Source organism: Pelophylax lessonae (genome assembly GCF_965119305.1).
Source record: "Pelophylax lessonae genome assembly, chromosome: 1".
NCBI classification, from domain to species: domain Eukaryota; kingdom Metazoa; phylum Chordata; class Amphibia; order Anura; family Ranidae; genus Pelophylax; species Pelophylax lessonae.
The window spans coordinates 637873849-637891850 of NC_138768.1; the positions used below are offsets into that span (position 1 = coordinate 637873849).

An 18002-nucleotide genomic window follows, 5' to 3' on the forward strand; every position below is an offset into this window, starting at 1 on the left:
AAGACTGTCCATCCTTTTTAAAGAGTGCCTCAAGACTGTCCATCATTTTTGAAAGGTGCCTTAACTGAAAAAAGGTTGAGAAACACTGTGCTAGATCACTTCATGCTAGAGCCTTTTGCATGTATAGCAAAGTAAAACATTAACCACTTCCTGCCAAGGACGTCATATGACGTCTTGGACTTGAGTGGGGATATCTGAATAATGTAGAAAATTTACAAGAGGACCTCAATAAATTAATGGGGTGGGCAACTAGATGGCAAATGAGGTTTAACTTTGAAAAATGTAAAGTAATGCACCTGGAGGTTAAAAATATAAAACGCAGGTTACCTACTAGGGGAGAAGCTTTTAGGGATTCCAGGATGGGGAAAGATCTGGGGTCCTAGTAGATGACAGACTGAGAAAAAGCATGCATTGTCAAGCTGCAGCAAGCAAAGCCAGCATTAAAAAAGGGATTTACTCCAGAGAAAAAACAATAATTCTATCACTTTTTGAAACTCTGGTTCGGCCACATCTGGAGTAATACATCCAGTTCTAGTCACCAGTCCTCAGAAAGGATGTGCTAGAACTGGAGAGAGTTCAGAGAAGAGCAACAAAATTAATAAGGGGGCTAGAGGACCTCAAATACAAGGAACGACTACAAGCGCTAAATTTATTCTCCCTGGAGAAGAGACAGGATAGCGATATACAAATATCTCAATGGTAATCTCAGTGTAGTTAAGAAACTATTCAGTCTCAGTGAATGTAAGAGGACATGGGGCCACACAATGAGATTGGATTAGAAGCGATTTAACCTAAATCTGCATAGGGGGTTTTTCACTGTTAGGGCGGTAAGGATGTTGAACTCTCTTCCACAATCAGTGGTGTCAACAGGAAGTATTCATAGTTTCAAAATACTCTTGGACTTGCTTCTTAGCGAACACAATATACAGGGATATAGAAAATTATTATCTACCTGAGAACAGACCAACACCGGTTGAGTGGACGATTGTCTTTATTCAACCTTACCAACTATGTATGAATGATGGGCAAGGACAGACAATTCATACAGGGGCTCTGGGCTTGAGCAAAATGGCAGCCTCTGGCAAGAAGGAACAGGAGCAATGCTTGAGACAATTTACAGCACACACTAATTTTGGTAGCATAATTTCAATTGTGGAATGTAAAGTATGTTCCTTGGTTAAGAGCATTATTTTTTATGAGTATAACAAATAACGAGGATAACGTTCCTCTTTAAGATACAAAAATACAGGTACCTGTGGTGTTATCACCTTTTTTTTTTTTTCCTCATATCTTCCCAGGGTATGTGGATAGCCACACAGGATAACCTCAAAGCATTTCCCCATGTTGGCCCATCCGACAGTGAACTACTCATCCCAACCTGCACTGGGATGTTTATTTTTTGTGTAGCTATTACTTGGGCGGGTCTTTGCCAAGCGTCAAATTCAGTTGATTGACATGCTTTGGAAAGGCATACACTTGTCTATATAAGGTCCCACAGTTAACAGTGCATGTCTGAGCACAAACAAAGCTACATGATCCAAGGAATTGTCTATCGACCTCCGAGACAGGATTGTATCGAAGGTCCAAATGAGCATGACCTCCATCATCAGTAAATTAAAGAAGTTTGGAAGCACCAGGACTCTTTCTAGAGCAGACTGCCTGGCCAAACTGAGCGATCAGAGAGAAGGGCCTTACTAACCAAGGATCCGATGGTCACTCGGACAGAGCTTCAGTGTTTCTCTATGGAGAGAAGAGAACCCTTCAGAAAAACCATCTCTGCAGCACTCCACCAATCAGGCCTGTATGGTAGAGTGGCCAGACCAAAGCCACTCCTCAGTAAAAAGCACATGACAGCTTGCCTGGAGTTTGCCAAAAGGCACCTGAATGACTTTCAGACCATGAGAAACAAAATTCTCTGGTCTGATGAAACAAAGATTGATATCTTTGGCCTGAATAGCAAGCATCATGTCTAGAGGAAACCAGGCACAGCTCATCATAGTGAAGCATGGTGGTGGCAGCATCATGCTGTGGGGATGTTTTTTAGGGGCAGAAACTTGAGACTAGTCAGGGTCGAGGGAAACATGAATGCAGCACTGTACAGAGACATGCTTGATTAAAACCTGCTCCAGAGCGCTCTTGACCTCAGACTGGGGTGAAGGTTCATCTTCCAAAAGGACAATGACCCTAAGGACACAGCCGAGATAAAGGAGTTGCTATGGGACAACTCTGTGAATGTACTTGAGTGGCCCAGCCAGAGCCCAGACTTAAACCCGATTGAACACCTCTGAAGAGATTTGAAAATGGCTGTGTACTGATGCACCCCACCCAACCTGATGGAGCATGAGAGGTCCTGCAAAGAAGAATGTGAGAAACTGCCCAAAAATAGGTTTGCCAAGCTTGTAGCATCATACTCAAAAAGACTTGAGGTTGTAATTGGTGCCAAAGGTGCTTCAGCAAAGTATTGAGCAAAGGCTGTGAATAGTTACGTGCATGTGATTTTTTTCATTTTTAATAAATTTTCAAAGATTTAAAACAAACTTCTTTTACGTGGTCATTATGAGTTATTGTTTGTAGAATTTTTAAGGAAAATAATTATTTTAATCCATTTTGGAAACAGGCTGTAACATAACAAAATGGGGAAAAAGTGAAGGGCTGTGAATACTTTCCGGATGCACTGTACCTCCTCCTCTACCCCCGCCTCCCCTGTTAATAGGATTCAGACAAATCTAAAAGCTTTTTATATTTTAGGATTCAAAGGGGTGAAGCTGATGAACAGTAAGTGGAGCAAGGCAGAGATTAAAACAAACCGGCAGGAGGTTCCTATTGAATTAGATTAGTATCTCTCACTGTTCCTTTAACACTAACAGGATGAAGTCAGCGAAATAGCCACTGAGACAGGGGGGGGGGGGTCAAGTAGGGGACCAGTCATCCTGATAAAAAAAAAGAGCTGCCACAAGTGAACAGGAAACTGGGAATAGAAAACTTCTGAGGGATGACTTTTAGGAGGAGAATATGGTTTCTACAAAAGGCATTTGGAGCAAACAGTACTACTAGGTATACTTATTCCTATCAGGCTACTAAAGGTATATTTTACCTGGAGCTGGTCTTGTGATTAGGAGCAGTAGTGGGAAGGTACTACCTTAACGTAAATAGTGAGAATAAGAGTATAACACATAGTGATGCAGCCCTCAGAATTTTAATCCTTCTGTAGTAAATCAACCCAATGGTTGTAAAAAAAAAATGAAATAGCTCTCGATGCTTGGCCTACTCAAAAGTGAGTCCTCAGAGACAGGGTCACACCTGAGGTTGTGCCATGGTTGTGGACAAGGGAAGTGCTCAGCAGCAAAAATATCACAGTACATAGAGGTATGGAAAGCGCTACAATGCAGAGCCCAGTGTCTGACTAACTTGAAAAAATGGTTAAAGGGTAACTAGTGGGAACAAAAATAGAAAATAAATAAAAAACAATATAGCATATACTATTGCGACACAAATCCTATTGTAATTAAATGTTATTTAAAATGACCTTTCCTTTTCAATCTGCAGCTGTTGTAATTTTCTGAAAATTCAATGTAATATGGCCGCCTGGAGCTGTTCTGTACACAAAATGTGTACTGACCACACCCCAGAAACCCCATTTCCTGCTTGTGTGATTGGCTCACCAATTTTCCCAGAAGTCTGCCCAAGATACAAGTCAGATTTCTGGCATCCCCTGCAATAAAAATTTCATTTTTGGTAATATAATCCCAATAGGAACACGTCTAAAGGGATGTAGGCCCAGTAGCTTTCCTCATTAGTGCTCTGCAGCTTCCACAGCTGATAGATAATTATGAAACCACTCCCATTTGATCCACTCAACACAGAGGCACAGAGGAACAAGCAATGATTTCTTCAGAATAACAAAAGCCAGGAATCTGCAACAACGTTTGTTACAATCCTTGTAATGTACAGAGATCACCCAGAGGGGAATGTTTTTTTCTCAACAAAAGTGGAGTTATGCTTTAAGTATTTTTCAGTAGAGGAAAGATGTCCATTCTGAGGCATGTTGGGAATGGGAAGGGTTATACAAGGTTGGTCACAGTTTTTTGTTTGCTAGTGTCCAAATCCTCCTGTAGGCGGCTGTAAAACCCAATAGTCTCTGAAACCTTCTTCCCTCCATGAATGAAAACAGGGGGGGGCACTGTGTTTAAAGGGGAAGTCCAGGCAGAGAACCCTTATTACACATGTGTCAAACACAAGGCCCGCGGGCCGAATCCGGCCCTCCGGGCCATTTTATGTGGCCCTCACACCTCAGATCCAGCCTTCTTTCAGACCATGTGCTTTCTGCTTTTCAGCACTGCCTCTAGCTTTTCCTAGCAGGAGCACAAGGTAAGGGTGGTGCACTGTAATGTAAGGGAGGGTGGGGAACTCAACTTCTGATGGTGGGGAGGCTCCTGACGTCTTATGTAAGGATAGGGGATGCTCTGGACATCTAGTCTTACATATACAACTGGCCCTTTTGAGGGCAATCATATTGCTGGTGCGGCCCTTGATAAAATTGAGGTTTGACACCCCTGCCTTATTATATTCTGTTGTGTAAAAAGGGGCATGCTCATAACAACCTGCTCAGTATAAAGCATTGGTGTGCGTTTTATGGAAGTGGTGTGATCCGTTTCTACAACTCCCCACACAATTTACTTTTTATTACCTTTATTAAAAGTGTCACAAAATGACTCTATATTTAACTCTATGCACAGCAGCACCTTGCGAAGTGCTACAGTGATTTATAGCACATTTGTGTGCATTGTGTTGCTTCAAAATACCGACATTCTGATTTTTACACAACATACCTGTATGGTATTAACAGAGCACTTCTAAAACAATTGTTTACTCTGCGGTATTGCTTGAGGTTGTGTTGATCAATGCTGATTAACGTAACTCAACTCACTTGGCTTGAACAAGCTCTTACAGTAAAACAACACTACAGTAAGTCACTGCTCTCATAGATGGCAGGAGGTCAGAAGGACAGAGAAATCTGTACTATTCAGTGTGAACAAAATGTATGATTTCTTACTGCAGAGAGCAGTGATCCAGATGTGGGATAAACTTCAACAGAGATGTGTTTTTTTTTTTTTTTTTTTACGTTTTTCCGCCTCAATCTCCACTTAAACAAACTGATATGTAAGAAATGTTGTTGAGGAAAAACATACATACAATATAGTAAATGCATAAATATTTTGCGTTTACTCCTGCTAAAGCCACTTTTTCTGCAATAAGATATATGGATATAAGGTATATGGATTAACAAGCATAACCAGATGATCTCCAAGCAAAAAAGATATTATACAGTTCTACCAAGTTATAAAAAAGCTAGCAAGATGTGGAGGAAGCTGTAACCAAGGAGTCTAGACAGCACTGGGAATTATTAGGTTACTGTGAAATCTAGTGACATTCTCCATTCACCTAGCAGCTGTTGTGACAGTCTTACTCCAGGGGAAAAAAAGATGAAGACGCCTACCAAAACTTAGCAATGCTAGGTGGCTCAAACGCAATTAGCTTATGAGGAATAAATCTCTATGGAAAAAGTTTCAAGGGACCCAATTATGTGTGCACAACTGCTCATTGACATTTGAACCAAATAACATAAGGATCAAACCTAACCATCTGTTGCTAACACAGAGCAACGGGGCTTCAATGGCAACACCATTGTACAATAACACCTCTCCTACATCGGGAGAAAGGAAACAGTACTGTCCCCTCTGCATAAAAACCTAGGGTTGTTATATTGGCTGCAAAAAAATGGATTTTTGTAAAATCTTACCGTAAAATCCTTTTCTCTTAGCTCATTGACAGACGTAGTCCTTGGTGATACACCACCTTCGGGTTATGTTGCCTCCACAGGAGCAGGACTAGACAGGAAATTAAAAAGCTCTGGCCACACCCTAGGGGCAGTCCCAGAGGGTATATCCTCTCTCTCTCTCTGCCTCAGCAAATCAGTTATGTGAAAAAGCAGTCTTTAGAGATTTTAACCCAACTCAAAAAACAGAGGGGCGGGGACTACGTCTGTCAATGAGCTAAGAGAAAAGGATTTTACGGTAAGATTTTACAAAAATCCATTTTTCTCTAGCGCTCATAGACAGACGTAGTCCTCGGTGATACACCACCTTCGGGACGTCCCAGAGCAGTATCACAACTGAGGGGTGGGAAAATGAAATCAAATCCCAATCTAGAAGGCCCAACCGGTGCCAACTAGAAGTTTACAATGCTAATCCTTAATGATGAGACTCAACAAAAAAGAGAAAAAATTTTTTCCAAACAGAAAAAAACCCTCGAGGTAGACCACCGGTCTCCTCAAATTGCGGCCTGCAAAACCTTGCGGCCAAATGAGGCATCCGCCGATGCCGTCACATCAATTTTATAGAATTTTGTAAAGGTATGTACCGACGACCAGGTGGCCGCCTTACATACCTGGACCACTGACGCCTGATGGCGAAAGGCCCAGGAAGTACTGAGCGCTCGAGTGGAGTGCGCCCTAACAGGGAACGGAGGACTCTGACCCTTAATAGAATAAGCCTGTACCACCGTTTGTCTAATCCATTTGGCAATGGTCGCGGCAGATGCAGGCAAACCCTTTCTGGGGCCATCCGTGATCACAAAAAGTGAATCCGTCTTACGGAAAGATTCCGTAGCTTTCAGGTATACCCTGATTGCCCGAACCACATCTAAGGAATGCAACGCATGTTCCCGATGATGCTTGGGCTGAGGACACAAGGAAGGTAGTACAATATCTTCATTCAGATGAAAATCTGAAACCACCTTAGGAAGAAAAGATGGCTTAGGATGAAGTACTACCTTATCCCTATGAATCACTAGGTAAGGGGACTGGCATGATAATGCAGCCAGTTCTGACACCCTGCGAGCAGAAGTAATAGCCACCAAGAAGGCCACCTTCTGGGATAAAGTAAGCAAGGGAATCTCCCTGATGTTTTCAAAGGGAGGTTTCTGTAGAACCGACAAAACCAAATTAAGATCCCAGGGCGGTAAGGGCGCGCGGACTGGAGGAGCCAGGTGCCGCACCCCCTGGATGAAATTCTGCACCAAGGATTTGGTAGCTAAAGGCTTCTGAAAGAAGATTGCTAATGCTGAAACTTGACCCTTGATGGTGCTCAAGGCTAGCTTCTGCTCAACCCCTTGTTGCAAAAAGGCCAATATTCGAGTCACCGAATAGGTACGTGGAGGAAATCCTAAAGATTCGCACCACGCAATATAAGTCTTCCATGTGTGATAATAGACTTTGCTGGAAGTCGCTTTCCTTGCTTTAATAAGGGTAGGAATGACTGAAGTAGACAAACCTCTGTCCTTCAGTACTTGGGTCTCAATGGCCAGGCCATTAAACCCAGCGACTGTAAAGCATGATGGTAAATTGGTCCTTGAGACCACAGACACTCCCTGAGACGAAGTTCCCACGGAACGTCTACGACTAACATGTCCAAGTCGGTCAGGCCGGCTTGAGGAGGCCAGCCTAGAATTTCTAGGACCACTGGCGCTGATAGAATCTGAACCAGGCGTCCCTAGAGGTATCTGGCCCCGACCATCCGAGAAAGTCTGGTCGTTTTCTGTTCCCACACATTTATCAGATACCTGATAGTTATCAGGAAAGGTGATCTTTTCTGGTTGAACCTCAGGGACCGAAGTCAACCGACTAGAGGCTACTTGGCCTATCTGGTCAACCAGATCCGATTCCTGTGAGGTATCGGGACTAATCTTAGGAAAAGGTAAAGGAAAAGATCTATTCAGGGAACGGTAACTACCGCTTCCTGTAGTACTTAAATGTTGGAAGGGAAGAATCGCACCGGTAGTAGTGGTTGATGCTCGATCTAATGTCCTGAATACCGGTGAAAACGTCCCCCCACCCTGAAACCGGGTGGGGGCGCACCTTCAGGCTGTGTACTCCTTTGCTTCGGGTTTGGCTGGGTTGGTCCTTTGCTTGTCCGACCAGCCCTTCTTGAACCCTCCTGGAGGAGTCTTGCCTTTCCCGCTAGTACCAGCCGGGCGCCCTTTATGGGCGGTAAAGAAAGGTCCTCGCTTGTTGCGAGGTCCCTTAGCTTTAGCAGCCTGTGGCAAAAAAGTGCTCTTGCCCCCAGTGGCATCCTTAATGATTTCATCTAGGTTGGCCCCAAATAGACGATTCCCCTGAAAGGGGAGATTTGTCAAGGTCTTTTTGGAACCTAGGTCAGCTGACCAGCATTTTAACCACAGCACACGTCTGAGGATCACCGCTGACTTAGATGCATGCCCTAATAAGGGAGTAGTGTCCAAGGCTGCGTCACAGATAAACTGTAGCCCTTGTATAATCTGTTCCATCAAATCAGATGTCTCCTGGGGAATATCTTTTCCCCTAAGATCTTGGCGTACCATTTTCGCCCATTCCGTAAGTGTCTGGGAAACTAGACCAATAACAATTACTGGTCTAAATGCTGACCCTATCAGAGAGAAGATGGTGCGGGACTCTGCTTCCATCTTTCGATCCACCGGATCCTTAAAAGACGAAGTGTCCTCCACTGGAATAACCGTGGCTTTATTCAGCCTGGAAATAGGTGGATCCACCACTGGTGGTACCGTCCATTTCTTAATGATGGATTCCTCAAACGGATAGCGTCTAGCAATACGCTTGGAAATAGTAAAGGTACGTTTAGAATGCTCCCATTCTCCTTTAATCTGATTACCGAAACATTTAGGTACAGGAAAAACCTTCACCGTTTTGATGGGCTTATTAGTACCAAAAGGAATCTCTGTTTCAGTTGCCTCTGCCGGTAAAGCCTCAAGTTTTAAGGTTTCCTGCACTGCCACAACTAGTGCGTCCACCAATGCTTCTTCCTGAATTATAGCAGGAGAAGAAGCGTCCTCCTCACTGTCTGAGGGGGCTTTACCTGGGATAACAGCCCTTGCAGAGGAACCTGCAACTGCAGTGACCATCTCTGAATCAGAGTCAGAGGTGTCAGATAGTATAGGGGTAGGCGGGGGTCGCTTCCTTGACCCCCGTCCCTGACAGGCCGCCTCCACCCGAGCCACCATAGACTCCAAAATTGCTGTAAATGACTCTATACTCTGTGCACCGGCGGGTCCCGTGGCCCCCTCGAGGGAAACAGGTGGGGGAATATGTGTGGCAGGGTCCATGATAATTCCAGTCACTTCCTGGATAATATAATTCAAAAAATAAAAAACTTTTTTTTTTTTTTTTTTTTTCAGACCCCCAGCGCCACAAAAGCCCCTTAGTGTTACCTGCTAGGGATCCCTATCGATCGAGAGAGAGAGAGAGATAGACCCCCAGGCTCACCACTTGATGCTCAGAGTTTAACTGCAACAGGTTACAGCGCTGTCTTGACAAACAGGAAGTCTTTTGGCTGGCTGCCCAGGAAGAAAGGAGCCGGCTCCGCCCCTCTGCACGCCTTCTGGCGCCTCCCCCAAGCTCCACGAGGTGTTTGGATCACCTCAAACATGGCCGCCCCCATGCTGGAGACACGAGGCTACGCCAAAATGGCGGCTCGTGCGATCCAGCAAAAAAAATGGCGGCGGCCTGTACTGAATAGCGGTGTGCTGCAGGGCACACAACACTCTCTCTGCATGGGGATATGGCGTGGTTGGCGGTACCGGCCCTGGCGGACCGCATGGCCATTCGGGAGGCCTGCTAATAGCTGGAGATCTGATTAGGAAGGCAGTCTACATGTCCGTGGCTTCTGATTGGTAGGTAGCTTATTCTTAACACCGTAAGATTCCCAGAATGCCACAGATTACATCTTTTTAACATGTATACAATTAGATTGTTAGCCCCCAAACCAAGCCTCCTGGCTTTTTGCACATAAAATCACACTCAAAGTAGGAGGATCTGTGTCATGTTATAGGATAGAGAGGGACTCTATCTTACCATACAGAGAGGGGCCCGCGTTCACCACAAGACCCTTCAGGGGAAAAGGGGGAACATACTACTCACCATACCGGAACCAGGCGGGCACCAACTCCTGACAGTACCCCTCTCCACCGGGGCGGGAGGGCTGTCGACCGATACGGACGCCGTGACTCATGGTCTTTGGGGTTTCAGCGAGACGTTTAACTCGCGTGGACAGTCCTTTAATGGGACTTTGTCGCGGCCGACCCAGCGCGGAGCTATGGCCTGCACGCGCTCGTAGGCTGAACTGGGGTGACCACCGGATCTCAACATCCAGCCCGTCGCCCAGTTCAGCTTTCTTGCTTGAAGATCTCACAGGAACACTGGAGAAAAAAAGCTGTCTAAAAAATCCTTTAAGAAAAAATTCTTGCCAGGACCTAAGATCCCAGCAAGGTATCTAGGTCCTTACTCCTAACTAGACAGAAAATAACTGATTTGCTGAGGCAGAGAGAGAGAGGATATACCCTCTGGGACTGCCCCTAGGGTGTGGCCAGAGCTTTTTAATTTCCTGTCTAGTCCTGCTCCTGTGGAGGCAACATAACCCGAAGGTGGTGTATCACCGAGGACTACGTCTGTCAATGAGCGCTAGAGAAATGTACATTAGGCAAGAGAGGTCCAACCCACATGGTATTTCTACTACATTTCAATAGGCTTACTGCTGCTGCCGTATCAGTATTACTCTAGCCATGTTCGCTTTTCATTTGTAATCCTGTGACACTCACCTGAAGGTAGCTGCAATATGGGGGATGTAAAAATGTAACCAAAAATTCCTAAAGTGGACAAAAGCCCATCAACAAAGGCTTCAAAGAGGTAATAAACCCATAGCCAAAAATGTAATATGTTGCAGCTTACCAATCAGAGGTGGTGGCTGCACTATTTTTCCTTTTTATTTTTCTAGTTCTCTATTTTCACCTGGTGATCTGGTCATCCATACACATCCACTACTTAAAGTGGAACCAAACCCTCCTATCGTTTTCAAACAAGGAAGCTGCCATCTTGGCCTCTGTTTAATCTTCAACTGCCATGATGCTGCATATGTCATCAGTTATGATACCAGCCGTTGGATGGCTTGACAGTTTGGTTGAGAGCACAACCAATGGGAAAGTTACATTTCCGGCAAGTGCCGGAAATGTAACTGTTTTTTCAAACTGTTAAATGAATGGGTTTACTTTCTCTTTAATGGACCCGTTTGCCATTTTTTTTACTGTGTTTTTCTGCTTCCTTGCAATGTCTCCCATGAGCTTTCTCACCTTTCTTTTTTCTCCCTCACCTCCCCTTGTTTCGATCGAGCAGTGCACATCATGTTGCAGTCATGAGCACTGCTCAATGCACTCACTGCACTATACACACTATAAAATACCATAGACCCTAGTCCAGTGATGGTGAACCTTGGCACCCCAGATGTTTTGAAACTACATTTCCCATGATGCTCAACTACATTGCAGAATGTATGAGTATTATGGGAAATGTAGTTCCAAAACATCTGGAGTGCCAAGGTTTGCCATCACTGCTAGTCCATCTCAGGAGTGGGCTAGAGAGGGTGGCTACCTTCCCACATACAATGGGACCATGGGGAATTAATGCAGCCACCTTCTAACAAGAAGTCAGCTCACAGCAGCAAAAGAAATATTTGGATATTTGGAGGAGGCTGACTGCAATAGAAAGGATTTTTTGACTTAAAGCGTAATTCCACTTTTGTTGAGAAAAAAACATTCCCCTCTGGGTGATCTCTGTACATTGCAGGGATTTTAACAAACTTTGTTGCAGATTCCTACCTGCTGTTATTCTGAATAAATCATTGTTTGTTCCTCTGTGCTGAGTGGGTCAAATGGGAGTAGTTTCATAATTATATATCAGCTGTGGAAGCTGCAGATCTCTAATGAAGAAATCTGCTAGGCCTGCATCCCTGTAGACATGTTCCTATTGTTATTATCTCACCAAAAATGAAATTTTTGTTGCAGGAGATGCCAGAAATCTTAGGCAGACTTCTTGGAAAATTGGTGAGCCAATCACACAAGCAGGAAATTTTGTTTCTGGGGTGTGGTCAGTATACATTCTGTGTTCAGAACACCTCCAGGTAGCCATATTGCATTGCATTTTGAGAAAATTACAACAGCTGCAGATAGAAAAGGAAAGGTCATTTTTAATAACATTTAATTACAATATGATTTGTGTCACAATTGTATATGCTATATTGTTTTTTCTTTATTTGCTGTTTTTTTCCCCCCACGAAAGTGGAGTTACCCTTTAACCACTTAAGCCCCGGAAGATTTTACCCCCTTCCTGACCAGGGCCTATTTTGTGATTCGGCACTGCGTGACTTTAACGGACAATTGCACGGTCGTGCGACGCTGTACCTAAACGAATTTAAATTTGATGTCCTTTTTTTCCCCACAAACAGAGCTTTCTTTTGGTGGTATTTGATCACCTGTGCGATTTTTTGATCATGCGCTATAAACAAAAATATAAAAAAAGAGCGTCAATTTTGCAAAAAGAACAATATTTTTCAAATTTTTTTTATATGAAATTCCCCCCAAAAAAATGTAAAAATCAAAATTTTTTAACATTTGCGGCCAATATGTTTTATGCTACATATATTTGGTAAAAAAAAAAAAAAAATAGCAAAAAGCGTATTTTGATTGGTTTGCGCAAAAGTTATCGCGTTTACTAACAAAGGGAAAGATTTTTGTAATTTTTGTTGTTTTTTTTTAAACGAGTAATGGCAGCGATCATTGCGGCGGACAGATCGGACCCTTGACTGACATTTTTGACACTTTTGGGGTTACCAGTGACATTACTGCAGTAATCAGTGCTATACATATGCACTGTTACTGTAAAAATGACACTGGCAGTGAAGGAGTTAACTGTATTGGAGAGGGAGGGGTTAAGTGTGTCCTAGGGGCGTGTTTCTAACTGTGATTGGCTGTGGCTACTAGTGTAAGAACAGAGATCAACGGTCCTACATAGTAGAACCGTCTGATCTCCATTCTTACACAGGGAAGAATGAAATGCGGCTTTGTTTACATCAGCCGCCTGCCTTTCTTCTGGTGTAACGGACGATCGCCAGTGCCCGGCGGACATCGGGTCCGCCGGGCACACGCGCGGGGGGTCCGTGGCAGCGCGCGCTCGCTCCCTAGAGCCTCACAGGCTAGCGACGTAGCCCTATGTCGCTTTGCCTGTGAGGGGCTGACTGCCGACGTAAATAGTCGTGCGGCGGTCGGCAAGCGGTTAAAGTGGAATTGTAGTCGGCTGTCCCTCCTCTTCCCTGGAGTCGGCTGCTGGGAGCCGATCACGTGATTGGAGCGTCCTGAGAATAGGCAAGTATGAGCATCTTTTTTCTTCAGGGTAGTTAGAATAGGTGTTAGGAGGGGGTGGGAGCCATTTTAAGCTTAGTTAGGTCTAGCCTGGACTTCTACCTTAAGAATACATAAATATTAAGAATACATAAAAGAATTCACTATCCTGCCTCACATTTCCATAGTAGAAAATACTAGGGTACATGTAATAGAGGGCTCCCCAAACTGTGTCCTCTGAGCGCAGTTGGATCATACCTGCATGCCTGACTGCTTTCTAATATCTATGACCAGCTTAAAGTGGAACTTTACCCATAACAACTTGGTAAAAATAATGTTCTTTAGCACGGAACATACATCACACAATAATTATGATACCAAAATCAGTGTGTACTGTAAATTGCCTCCCGTATTGTTACTAGTTAGTTCTTCTTACTGGGGGCTGCATTTTTGCTGAAGCCCAGAGCTCCTAAACAGCAGTAAATCTTTAGGCTGTTGGCAGATTGGCCTCTACAAATGCGGCACAGTGCCTAAAAATAGGAAGCAACTGAGCATGTGCAGTGCAGGCTGAGACAGTGTATTACTGGATTGTAAACAGTAAAAGCACTTCTTATTGTTTTACATAGCTATACCTGTAAAAAGGGCCATCCTGAACTGATCTATCAGTGCTTAATTGTCTGACCAAAGTTCCAATTTAATGAACACAGAAAGCATTATTTCTTATTTACTGTACACATATATAGTGATTCTCCCAATAGGTGGACAAATCAATAACTAAATACAGTTGCCATCAATTTCTTACCTTGATCTCGAGGAAACTCAGTTTCTACAGCTGCCATTTTGGACTGTCTTTTTAGCTACAGCAGTGTGGACCTGATAAATCAGTAAATAAATAATAAACTTGAGACACATTTCATTATTGTAATTATTAATAATGCAGTCATTCAATGAGTTAAATGGCTAGTCATTACATAATTGATGATTTGAAAAATGTTCCAGGATTGATTACTAATAAATAGCTTACAACATGTTTTTTGATACAGTTAGCAAGGGATGAATACATTAACACCTTGCCTTCTATTTCAAATAGTTACTCTAAACTTCAGGTTGGCTGTGGCATGTTCTCAGCAATAAAGTGATACACAGAGCACCCCCAATCCTCTTCTTCTCTTGTCCCCTGCTGCCACTCCTGATCCTCCTCTTCTACGAGTGCCCCTATAGCAAGTGGCTTGCTATGGGGGCACTCATGTGTTCTCACTTCTGAGCCCTGACACACAGAACGGGGCTTGGCCCCACCCCCTGCTCCCTTCTCACTAGCCAATGGCTCCTGCTGCTGACTCTCCAATGAGGAGGCAGATAACCAGGGGAGCAGCTGCTCTCATGCACATCCCTGGATCGCGATCAGCTTGGATAAGCATTAGAGAGGCTGCAGGGGGAGCTGCGTACTGATTTTTATCTTCATGCAGAGAAAAAGAACTTCAGCCTTTAGAAGCACTTTAAAAAGTGTAACTGAAGGCAAACTTTTTTTTTTTTCATTTCCTATATAATAAAACAGGAAGTGCGAGGAAATTCCTCCAAAATGTGGGAACCCTGGGTAGTCACCAGAACTAGTGTCCCCATTAGAGGATCTTTTTTCTATTACTGTTCTGGTGTCAACCCAAAATGTAGGATTTTATTTTACTTTAATTTTTGATGATAATGGTAAACAAGACAAATAGAGAGGGTGGATCTCCCTAACAGGGGCACAGACAGCAATAGAAACCTGACAAGTGGGGGGTGAGGTATGTAACCCTGTAGATTACACATACCTCTGGGGCTGCCATACTGTCATTGTATGCTGTAAATATGCAGCTCCATATGAACACACATACAGTAAACCTCTTTAGGGAATGTCAATACACACATTGCAGAGCAGTGTTCAAGATTTGGAATCATATGAGAGCAAAACTAGTAGAAGACCAAATCCTACATCAGGCCTGGACGAACCTTAAAAATGTAGAAGCTACCTTCCAAAGTGACCATGTATACAGGTTGCAAACCCCAACCACACACCAACCTTTACCAAAACAAAAGCAGCCTTATATATAAACCACCAACAGCAGCCATATATACAGCCCCAACAGCATAGCAACCACATATACATTTCTCTTTGCTCTCCCATTCAACAGCCATATTATATACAGCTATACCTTATCCCATTTTTTTGGTGAGATTGCATTTATTGATTGGCGCTATGCTTTACTGCTCCAAGGCACTGCAGTGATCATTCGCACAGCTCCTTCTTTAGCAAGGAACATACATTGCACATTAAAGCGGAGTTCCACCCAAAAGTGGAACTTCCGCTTTAGGTAGTGCTAACCCCCTGACATTATTATTATTATTATAATACAGGATTTATATAGCGCCAACAGTTTGCGCAGCGCTTAACAAAATGAGGGCAGACATTACAGTTACACTACAATTTGGAACAAAAGGAATCAGAGGGCCCTGCTCGTTAGAGCTTACAATCTAATGCCAGATTTGGCATGTCCTTTTTTGGGGGGGGGGGGGGGGAGCGGGTACCTAGTTTTGACAGGTACCCGCTCCCACTTCCGCTCTGAGCGCCGCAGCGCCCTGAGCGGAAGTTCTCCTCTCCCCCTCCCTCCCTGCAATCTTCTGGGACATGTCAGAGGTCCCAGAAGATTGCCGGGCAATCACGATGCGTAGCGCAACTAGTGCATGCGCAGTGCGTACCCGGCTGTGAAGCCGCAAACTGTCACAGCCGGGTGCCCACACCAGTGATGCCGGCGCCGGAGAGCAGAGAGGGAGAAGAGCAAGGCTTCGGGCGGCCGCATTGCTGGACCGTTGGACAGGTGAGTGTGTTAGGCTGGAACTCAGCTTTAAGGGCCCTTTCACACGGGCTGTCCAAGCATGGGCCTAATAATTATGCTATCAAAATTGGTGTGTGCTGTAAATTGCCTTCAGCATTGATCCTGCTTCTTCTTGCTGGAGGCTGCCATTTTGCTAAAGGCCAGAGCCCCTGAAAAGCAGTAAATCATAGGGCAGAGCTAAACCCATTGATTTAACTGTTTCAAAAAACAGTTCCCTTCCTGAAATGCAGGGATTGCTAACTGTCACATTTGTTTGAGTCCTCAATCAAACTGTCAAACTATCAAATGGCTGGTGTCTTAATGAGGTTGGAAACCTTCAAAAAAAAAACCCCAAAAAAATAAAAACCTGAAAGGCAAAAGGCATAATGAGCTAATATTTATTGCACTAGCTCATTCAGAAATACTTGCCTTAAAACGAAGCCCCCGCAGCGCCGCGCGCACAACACTTAAACGGCCGACATGGTAATCCGTCTTCCTTCCGCGTTCGCGTCCTCCGGCCATCTGATTGCCCGTAGCCGCAATTATGTCACTGCTGCACATGAGTATGGGACCCGCCGTTCACGGCACAGGGCTCTGAAGGAACAGACGCCCATGATGTCACTGGCTTCATGCAAAGTAAATACTGTATGTCCTAAATGGTGCATGGTTAGGAGATATTTACCCACTTGCCGATCAGCCGCTGTAGTTTTATGGCGGCAGGCCGGCTCTGTCCTGCGATTGCCACCAGGCACCCGCAATCGCTCCCTGTGGAGACAGAATGACAGACTGCTGTTCTGTCAGTTATGAACACAGGGATCCCTGTGTTCCTCCAATTAAGGAACACAGGTCTCTGTGTTCATGCAGAAAGCCCATCCCCCCCACAGTTAGAAAGCACCCCCTAGGGACACATTTAACCCTTTGATTGCCCCTGGTGTTAACCCCTTCCCTGCCAGTGTCATTAGTACCGTAACAGTGCACATTTTTAGCACTGATTACTGTAGTAATGTCACTGGTCCCCTCAAAAGTGTCAAAAATGTCAGTTAGGTGTCTGATCTGCCTGCCGAAATGTCGCAGTCCCGCTAAAAATCACTGATCGCAGCCATTACTAGTAAAAAAAATAACTAGTTTGTAGTCGCTATAACTTTTGCGCAAACAAATTAATATACACTTACTGGGATTTTTTTTTACCAAAAATATGTAGCAGAAAACAAATTGGCCTAAAATGATGAAAAAAATTAGATTTTTAATTTTTTTATTATTATTGGGAATGTTATACAGCAGAAAGTAAAAAATATTGTTTTTTTTTTCAGAACGGTCGCTCTTTTTTTGTTTATAGTGGAAAAAATGGAAAAAAAAAAAAATCGCACAGGTGATCAAATACCACCAAAATAAAGCTCTACTTGTGGGAAAAAAAGGACATCAAATAAGGGTACAGCGTCGCACGACTGCGCAATTGACAGTTAAAATAAAGCAGTGCCGTATTGCAAAAAATAGCCTGGTCATTAAGGGGGGTAAAATCCTTCCAGTCCAGAAGTGGTAAAAGTACCTATAGATAAGCCTTACCTATAGGTACAAGTTACAGAGGAAGCTCTACTACCTCTTTAACTGATCACATGTGCAGCACCATGGCAGTTGCAGATCAACAGAAGCAGCTTTCTTGGCTGTAAAGGATAGGAGGACCTAATTCCTCTTTAAGGCTGTCAGCAGATTGTCCTCTACAAATTCCAGTGCCTAAAAATAGAGAGCAACTGAGCATGTGCAGAGCAGAGTGAGGCAGGGTATTACTGGATTTTAAACCATAAAGGCACTTATTTTTAATGTTTTACATAGCTACACCTGCAAAAGGGGCCAGTCTGAAGTAATCTAGCAGGAATTAAACCCTTACATATACCCAGTGAAGTGACTGGCCTCAGGTGATGCTTAGAGATTAAACAA

General features: G+C 44.0%; 1 protein-coding gene across 2 annotated transcripts in view; it reads right to left on the reverse strand.

Annotated features, from left to right (window-relative positions):
- The window catches only part of SCLT1 (sodium channel and clathrin linker 1), a 365290-nt gene that overhangs the window by 320122 nt on the left and 27166 nt on the right, over positions 1-18002 (reverse strand). For both annotated transcript variants that reach the window (XM_082270326.1, XM_082270327.1), the window contains exon 2: positions 14021-14091. In XM_082270326.1, the coding sequence (XP_082126452.1) occupies positions 14021-14057 (37 nt within the window). In that variant the 5' untranslated portion in view covers positions 14058-14091. The remainder of the gene's footprint in view (positions 1-14020; positions 14092-18002) is intronic.